Genomic DNA, 9,611 nt, shown 5'->3' on the forward strand with positions numbered 1-9,611 from the left:
TGGTTTGGCCTAAAGCTGGCCACTTGAGTGTGTTGGTTCTGGGGTCTCTTGGGAGGGACTTGGGTGCAGGCCAAGATCAGTTGCTGCCTGGGCCACTTGGTATGAGCTACAAGGTGATGTGCAGATGGTTGCCACTTATGCTGGGCTTAGATGTGTCTGGGAGAGGGTAAACTGCGAACTTAGGCTGGCTGCCACTAGTGCCGGGCATGGAGTTGCTTATCAAGAGGTACGGGGTACACCAAGGCCAGATGCTGCTTGTTTGAGGTTTGTGAACCTTTGAGAGAATTTAGGAAAGCTCACAGTATGAGTCAAGACAGGCCATTTGTATGGAAAAGCCACTGGAAGCGGCTTGGGTAGGCTAAGGTCTCAGAATCACCAGGTACTAGTTAACAAGCAAATGGTATTAGCTAGGTTGATGAAGAGTCAACCTCACTGTGCTTGCAGGCTGAGTGGTAGGAGGGCCAGCACTTCTTTCTGGGAGAAAGCCCCCCTCTCCCACAGCCCTCTCCCTAAAGCTAGACAATTTAGTTCCTCTCTGTATGCCCCTGATGCCTTTCAGCTGCTGCCCCAGCACTGGAGCTCAGAGCAAGTGAGTCCATCAGCGAGTAAGTCCATGTTCAGACCCTTTAAGAGGAGCACCTGGGACTGAAGCCACCCTCATCTCACTCAGCCGCAATCTCCACTGGTTTTCACAGCCAGAAGTTATGGGGACTTCTCTTCCTGACACTGAAACACGGGGCTGGGGAGCCTGGTGTGGAGCTGGGGCCCCTTGCTCTTCAGCGGGGACCTCTGCTGTTAAGATATTCCTCCCTATTTTTAACTGCCACACGTGGGTGTGGGACCAGCTCGTTCAGCATCTCTACCCCACCTAGTCTGGACATGGCTTCTTCTCTATCCTTGGTTATAGGACTTCTGTTTAGCTAGACTTCATGTGGCTCTCAATGATGGTGGTTCTGTAGTTTAGTTGTAATTTTGATGCGGTTGTGGGATGAGGTAAGCACAGCATTTTCCTGCTCCACCGTCTTAATCTGAAGCCCATTCATTTCCATTTTCAACAAAACCATTGTTTATTTTGTCTGAACTCAGTGGAATAATGCTTTTGCTTTATAGGTTTGTATTTGTGGGGGGAATATAGTATTAATGAGAATTATAGGAAACTAACAATTGTCTTGTGTTGTTGTTATTTACTTAGCTCCTCAAAGGGTATATGGGTAGAAAGCAGATAATGTCTGTTTTGTTTCTTTGTTTTGTGTGGAGTAATCTGTTTTGTACTAAAACTTGTCTTTATATGCCTGTTGCCTCTAAAGTAATATCTTTACCTATATTTTAAAGTATTTTAAATTTATCAGAATACATTGCCTATGGAGATTCATATTTTGATTCATTTTATTGGGAAATATTTTTTAAGAATGTGGCAATGGAAACATTTGGCTTGGGTGTTTGGTCGATCACTTGGTTTGTCAGAGGCATGAAGGAAGATTTTCCCCATGTAATTGCACCTTTGAAGGGGTACAGGATGGTGTATATATTGTGACATCTTCCAAGGGAAAAAATTACTAACAATTGGAAATTTGAGGTAGGCACATAATAGCCAAATTAAACTTGTTTTGTCTTCCTATTAAGTGCATCTAGTGAAAGTGAAGCTGAAAATCTTGAAGCACAACCCCAGTCTACTGTCCGTCCAGAAGAGATCCCTCCTATACCTGAGAATAGATTTCTGATGAGAAAAAGTCCTCCTAAAGCTGATGAAAAAGAAAGAAAACCCAGAGAAAGAGACAGAGAAAGAGAATGGTATGTGAATGTCTGTATCTTGCAGAGTGCCCCACATTCTTTACCATAAATTACTTAAGTTTTTACTTCTTTTAGACAAGATTCAAATGGTGATCTTATCCCAAGATGGAAATTTTTTTTGTTAAGGATAATGTTAGTTAAAGCTCTTTTTCTGCTAACCACATAGCAAAAAGATAAATTGACCTAATTCAAACACATTTTGAGTAAAAGTTACTTTTTAAGAAACTAAACACTGCAAATGCCAAAAAGGTAATGTCATTCTAAACCAATTCTATTTAAAGCAAGATAAGTGTTTTACTGTGTTATTTGTATACATTGAACTTTAAAGGAAGCAAAAGCCTTTATTTTTCAGTTTCTCCTTAGGGAAAAAAAATGCTGTTTTCCTTTTAGTTTATGATGTTGTGGTAATGAAAATTGATACCATGTTAAATACTTGAAATATTTTTTACATAAAAGGTTGAAGTCTTTTACTTATGGTCAGAATTATATTACATAAAAGTAATAAAATTCTGAGCAATCCCTCTATATGTTCATAATACAGTAAAATATAAAAACGTTCTGCTAATTCAGACCAGTTTTGTTTCTGCTTAATTCACATTAATACCCTCTCTGTAGTTTTATTACCAATGAACAGCTGCTCATAGGATAATAAGGTACTTTGGAATAAGATAGTTTTTAAATTGTTCTCTCAACAGCTTATAGCCTACTCTGAGCTCTTTGTTCTATGTTGATTTTCCTTAGTGCTATCAAGTTAACTTTATCTTAGTTAATAATTTTATAACAATTTTATAACAGTGTTTCTCCACAGGACACAGTTGGAATTTGGGGGCAGAATAGTTCTTGATCCTCATGCATTACAAAATTTTGGCATTTTTGACTCCTGAGCACTTGGTACCAATAGCACCCGCTAGTCATTGGAAGTTGAAAATAATGCTCCCATACGTTTCCAGATATCTAGTAGAAATTCATAACATTTCTGCTTGAGAATCCCTGATTATATATAAGATTTAAAATTTATAAGTTTAAATTAGTAAAACTGTGTTTTCCAGATTTATTTTAATAAAATAATGTGTTTGAATTTTCCCTTTGATTCCTTTTAGTAATCCACCTAACTCCCAGCCTGCTTCATACCAGAGGCGACTTTTAGTTACTAGGTCTGGCAGGAAAATTAAAGGAAGAGGACCAAGGGTAGGTGATTTTTTTCCCATAAATCTTAATAGCATTGTATGAGGTCTGACAATTAAGTTCAAGAACTCATCCTAGAAAAAGTGCTGCATACCTCATTGCTGAATATTACTATGGTTGCCTTCAAAGTACTCCCCTTGGGAAGCTATGCACCAATGCCAGCGCCTGGTCTACTCTTCAAAGCAATTTTGGAACTCTTTTTCTGGAATGGCCATCAGAGCTGTCGTCGTATTACCCTTGATGTCCTGAATGTCATCAAAATGTCTTNCTGGCCCTCAATGTGGGATCTGAACCTTGGCCCTGCTGCTCAGCTGGTGTTCCCAAGCCAGCTCTTAACCAGCTGAGCCACTCGGCCAGCCCAAAATTTGTTGTAAAGATTCTTTTGGTATTAAAAGACCAGTGTTTGATATTTGCTGAAAGGATGAGAAAGTGAATGAATGTCACTCTTTACATATTATTGGGTTGTCGGAAAAGTCATGATTTTTTTGTATGTTTTCATTGCAAAATGCATCATGACATTTCCGACAACCCAGTATTTATGCCTTTATAATGTATTTTCATCTGAAAAGAATAAATGCTCATTTTGCCCATGCTGCTGTGATCAGGAAGTTGTGTTGAAAGTTGATGTAGCATCTTAGTGTATGTTCCTCAAGCTCATGCTAAGGAAGCATACTTTGCTCTTATCAGTTTCACCAGTTGGGGAAATTTGGCCCATTATTAGTATCTGCCTAGGAGTTCCTGCAAAGGTCACATTTGTTTTGAGCCATACCTCCCGTGCCTGTGCTATTCTAAATAACACTGTGGAAAGAGGAAAAGATCTTTATGTTTGAGATCACACAGTTTGGCACTTGTTATTGTACAGCCCTTCAACTACCATTCAGAACATTAGTTGGAGTAGATTTTGTCGTGCATTTATTTATGTGATCTTTTTTTAGGCAGAGCTGTGTCTTATATCCATTTTATAGGTTTCATGGCCTCCTTACAGTTTTAAATTGAGAACAGTCAAAAAGCTTTGTGCAACACTGTGGAGTTCACCATCATTGCAATTAAAACCTTGTTTGAGAGATTTACACCCCAGTTTAAAAAGAAATAAACACAGAATCGTTTTTAATTCTTTTTCTAACTTCCTGAAAGAAAACAAAAAGACTTCTGAAGAAATCTGACTGTCTGGGCCCACCTATATGTGGTCTTGGTGAGTCTGGGCAGCCTTCTTGGGCCTTTTTCCCTTTGCTATTATTGCAAGATTGGAAATTCTGCTTTTTGTGGCTGTTTAAATGTGCTTAAGAAGGTTCAGAGCCTGAGAGAAGAACCTTCCAACAGATGCAGAGTTGAAACACTGGAAGCTAATAAAACTACATCCCTATAGAGGCTATTAAGGGGCAGAGTAGATGATACAATAGATCACTGACCTCTAGAGATTGAAACCACTACCTTGATTAAGGTACTTCCTACAATCGTTTTTCAGGAGTTGGCATGACTTCAGGTTATGCTGGTCTCTTCAGGATTTACTGCAGTTTAAAGAGAGACCTGTCCACCTTGGCCATACAAAAGATGGGACATTGCTATATTACATAGAAACTGAAGTTCTGAGTTGTGACAACATGGCAATGAGCAGTAATTTTGCTTATATGTGGCAGGAAGCAGATTGGTTGGCAATATAGAGAGAAGAGCACAATAGAGGAAGCAGCTGGTGTATCCTGTACTCAGGAGACTATGGAGAAGAACACCAGAGACTCATTTTTATGATGAGAGGATCCTATTTGTGTCCTTATTCTGGAATTAAGAGCCACGGTGATGCTACTTTTTACTGGAAAATAGTGGGATGTTCAAGTTTAGAAAGTGTTTAGAAGAAGAGACCAGTAATATGGAATGAAACTATCTAAAGGAGACTTATTTTAGGAATAGTTCTGTTTATTTCAAATTTTATTTTGATGATGGCCTAAAATTTTTCTTCAATATAAAGTTGTCATGTGAAATTCATTGGTATAAAAATCTATAGATTTCAAATAAAAAACTAGTGAGGCAGCATTGTCTCACCTTAGATTTTTACAAGTAAAATGTTCTGCACTTAATGGAGTTTGTTGTTAAGTAAAGTCAATGCCTAATTAGTAGGATTACACCACCCCCTACCACACCCCACCCCCAAAGAAGATTGTGCCCCATTTTTCCCATAAGCCATGTGGTTTTTATTTTGCAGTTTTTCATAGCACAGTGATTTTTAGGACACATGTTGTGTAACATTAGAACTAACTGTTCTTGTACAAAGCCTTTCTACTTGACACTTGTCCTTGTTGACCATATTCACTTCTAAATCCATATACAAGTTATAGTCAGAGTTTCTAGAAAATTTGTTAAGTGTATATTTTCCAATGGTGTTTGCTATTGAATTCAAACTTGTGGATCTTATTTTTCAAGTAGATAGTAAACTCTGCAAGGGCAGAGCGCATGTCTTATAAAGTTCCCTGTGGAACTTCCTCATATACTCTATAATTCTTTCTCTTAGTGTCTGAGCTTCATGTTCGGTATATATCTAATACAAGCCAGTTAGACTGAGTTGTTGATCTGAGAAGGATAAAATTTCAGTCAGATTCACAGTGTGCCTAAATAATATTTTTAAATTTAGGATAACACAGATTTGTAACCAAAGCTACAGTCTATTAATAGAGTGTAATCTAGTATTGATATTGTGTCTATTTTTTGCCTTATTACTCTTCTGTTGTTTAACTGCCATTTTTCAATCATATTCCGTTTTTTTATTTATTTTTTTTTGTTTCTTGTTTTTTTTTTCCTGCTGAACAGACTCATAGGAAAAGGGCACATAAATTAAATTTTGCACATAAAATAATATGGACAAATATGAAAAGGGGGAGATTTTTTCATCTTAGATGAACTTTCTAAGCTCTCTTCCAGGGCATCTTTCCTAAAACCAGTTTCTTTTCCTTTTATAGTTGATGTCATCTGATAGTTAGGCAGATAATATTACCATAAAAATAGTTATAAAGTTATAAATCTCTTTCTGGCCTTCCATATTGTTGTAATATCTTGCTTCACTCAACCGCTTTTTTGAAAAGTAATGTGTAAACTAAATAATGGTCATTTGAAATATATTTAATACATTTGGTGGGGAGAATGGGCTTGCTTTTTAAAGAAACAAACTACAATATATTTCTCATAGGAAAGAATCCAAAGAATGCAAAATAAATATAAAAGTTGGAATTAGTGCAAGCTTTGTTAACCGTGGGATAAAGCATTACTATATTTTGTCAAGTAATTTTAACAGCTATATTTTGTGCTTATGTGGAATACTTTTATTTTGCTAACATATTGTGTGGTCTTGATATTTTTATTTAGTTACTCATATTCATTTGAATTTATTTTCTTATATTTATTTGAGTTTGATTTCTCCCCCCATCCCTCATTTTTCATATATATATAAGTAGATTCTTTTGAAGGTTGTACATATTTGCATACCCACTCTGCCTCACCAGCAGCAGTGGTCTTGGGTTCAGGTTAACAACTGAACTCATGGGACAAGGTAGCTTCACTTGGCAATAAGATTATTTACCTTTAAGAAAGGATACAAAAAACAACAAAAAAAAGAAAGGATACAGGGCAGAAAACAGCACATCTTGTACAGCAACAGCATAATGGAAATCTCATGTATTTTGGGCAGAGCTTGCACACATCCCAGGTATTTCACACTTGATATTTTCATGATGCTGAGGGGCACAACTGGGTGAGGAAAGACCACCTTAGTTCAGTGAAGTCATCACCTCTGGGTCACTTCCAACTTTTTTACCTAGTTCCCACTCTCCTGTACAGTAGCATGTCACTGATACTAGAAAAGCAATTTTGACCCAACTATTTGTACAAGTCCTTGACCAAGTGTATATAGTAACTTCAGCCAGATTCTCACTTATCTTGGATTTAGTGCATGCCTATGAAATCTAAGTTAAGAGTCTCAAGAATGATTTGGCCAAATGCCAAATTCTTAAGTGTTCCTGCGACTAAAGGTTACAAACCAGTTGTTAAACCTTGCAGTTCAGGTCTATAGACAGACAGCAGTCAGTCCAAATAAATATTTTGTCATCATTGACTGTTCTGTTATTGAAAATATTAACATATACAGAAGTAATTGAAATAGTACAACAAAACACCCATGTTCATTACCCAGCTTCAACAATTAATTTATGACCAATCTTGTTTTGTTTTTTTTTTTTACTTATGCTTGGCCAGTTCTGTTATTTTGAAGCACATTCTGGATATAACACTCTATTGATAAATATTTCATTATTTATCTTCAAAATATGACTCTTTAAAAACATAACCAACACCATAATAATATGTACACATATGTACACATGCATATTCCTAAATTTCAAAAATCCTGACAGTATTCGTTTCATTAATGTTAATTTTTTGATGTTTGAATTTGAATCCAAATAAGGTTCAAACATTGGAGTTGATCTTAAAAGTTTTTTTGTTTTTGTTTTTAAGAGATTCCACTACCGTTTCCTTTTATGTTTCCTAGAGATTTATTTATTGAACAGTCTGGGTGATTTGTCCTGTAGTGTTTTCCATTTTTACACACGCTGGATTTTACTGATTATGTCCTTATATGTATGTTCCTTCTGTGCTTCCTATTTCGTATACTTTTTTTTTTTTTTTTTTTTTTTGCCATCCTGCTACCTATTGGCAGCTTAGCGGCTGCTCAGCTCGGGCTGGCCTCGAACCGCTGTTGCTCAGAGCTCAAACTCTTGAGCGAGCTCTTNGGCTGCTCAGCTCGGGCTGGCCTCGAACCGCTGTTGCTCAGAGCTCAAACTCTTGAGCGAGCTCTTAACCAACTGAGCCACTCAGCCGGCCCTCTCGTATACTTTTAAAGTTATACAAAATTGATCAGATGCAGTTTTTATTTTTTTTTAAATCCTGTTGATAGGAGCAAGAGTCACATAGGACAGGTTGTCTTTGTGTTCTGCAGCAGCCATTGGTGGTCAGTGCCTCATTAGGAGTTGTAACGTGATAATATTCTAACTATGATTCCTTCTTCATTTATTCCTGGAATACTTCTGATAAAGAGCATCTTCTTTTCATCTATTTACTAGCCAGTGGTACAGTTCATGTAGAAAAAGGATAAATGCTTTATATTTTATTTACTGATATCATTATGAACTGATGGATTCTAATATACTTGATGTGTTCCAGTTCATTGTAGTTATCTGTATATCAGTGTTGCCTCATCTTTGGCCTGAATTCACTTCTTTAATTCCACTATGGTTTGAATTAGAATACCTTTAGGTGGTCAGACTTTATCCAATTTGTCATATCTTGCCCCGATTCCTGTTGCATTACACCTAGTTAACATCACTGATTTGTGTTAGTTGCCGAGTCCTTAAAGCATTTGAGTTTTGGGGCCCCTTTTAAAAGTATTGCTTCCTTAATCCAAAGCAAAATTTTAATTTGAAGTTATTTTTTGTAAAAACCCCAAAATATTGTTATTAGTCATTAGCAAATAACTATCCTCTGTTGTAAATCTTCTCTCTAACTTACAGTTAAATTTCATAATCATCAGGGGAATGTTCAGACATTGAAACAAGTCCATGCCGATGGAATTGTGTTTCTTATCTTTCAACAAAGTATTTTATACTTCATACAAAGTTTTTTTTTTTCTATTATTTCTCTCCTCCAGTTGTATCTCCAGTCTTGATAATAAGAGAAAAAGCCGAAAACTACAAGAAGATTAGAATCAGGGATTCTTAAATGTTACTTCTGTGCTTTTTAAAAAACTGTGTTATTCAAATGTTTCCTAAAATAACTTAGTTTATTGTTGTAGACTTACTTATTACTTTTCCAGAATTCTTGGTTTCCTACTTACAACTCTAACCCATGAATCTGGGAATCTGGGTTCTAATCTTGACTCTTGACTATACTTTACTCTTCAGTTCAAAAGCTGGATGAGCTAAATATTAAAACACTGGACTTAATCGCTTCTCGGCCTTTTGGCTAAGATCAAGTGTAAATACTGGACTTAGAAAACATAAATTTCCACTTACAAAGTTTGTCTAAAAAGTGTTGACTAAAGACCTTGTTGCTTTTTATTAAAGCTAAGAAAGAAGAAAAGAAGAAGCATAAATCATCATCCTCCTCCTCCTCATCCAGTGACTCAGATAGCTCAAGTGACTCTCAGTCCTCTTCTGATTCCTCTGATTCTGAAAGTGCTTCTGAAGAGAAATCAAAAAAAAGAAAAAAGAAACATAGGAAAAATTCCCGAAAACACAAGAAAGAAAAGAAGAAGCGAAAGAAAACCAAGAAAAGGTCTTAATTTTACTTTTCCAATACTAGATTTATGTTCTAATTCCCTTCTGTTTATAAATAAATCTACTGGGATTTTGGATTGATTATTGGGAACATTAAAATGCTCATATTTTATAGCATGAAGTATAAGACCATCTTGATATTCCACAGTCTGTAAATTAAATTTGGGTACATTCATCTTCATTTTCTTTAATAATTTATTTTTTATTATAGTTGACATACAATACTATATTACTTTCAGGTGTACAATATAGTTATTACATGTTAAAAAAACTTAGACGTGATCGACCCAAAAAAATAGTACCCATTTGACACCATACATA

At 36.1% G+C, this 9,611-nt stretch overlaps 1 protein-coding gene across 1 annotated transcript in view; it reads left to right on the forward strand.

Moving 5' to 3' along the window:
- The window catches only part of PPIG (peptidylprolyl isomerase G), a 56,448-nt gene that overhangs the window by 32,852 nt on the left and 13,985 nt on the right, over positions 1-9,611 (forward strand). Inside the window, exons 7-8 of the mRNA XM_019656793.1 lie at positions 1,611-1,791; positions 2,892-2,979. Coding sequence (XP_019512338.1) covers positions 1,611-1,791; positions 2,892-2,979 — 269 coding nt within the window. The remainder of the gene's footprint in view (positions 1-1,610; positions 1,792-2,891; positions 2,980-9,611) is intronic.

This window comes from Hipposideros armiger, unplaced genomic scaffold, assembly GCF_001890085.2.
Source record: "Hipposideros armiger isolate ML-2016 unplaced genomic scaffold, ASM189008v1 scaffold_266, whole genome shotgun sequence".
NCBI lineage: Eukaryota > Metazoa > Chordata > Mammalia > Chiroptera > Hipposideridae > Hipposideros > Hipposideros armiger.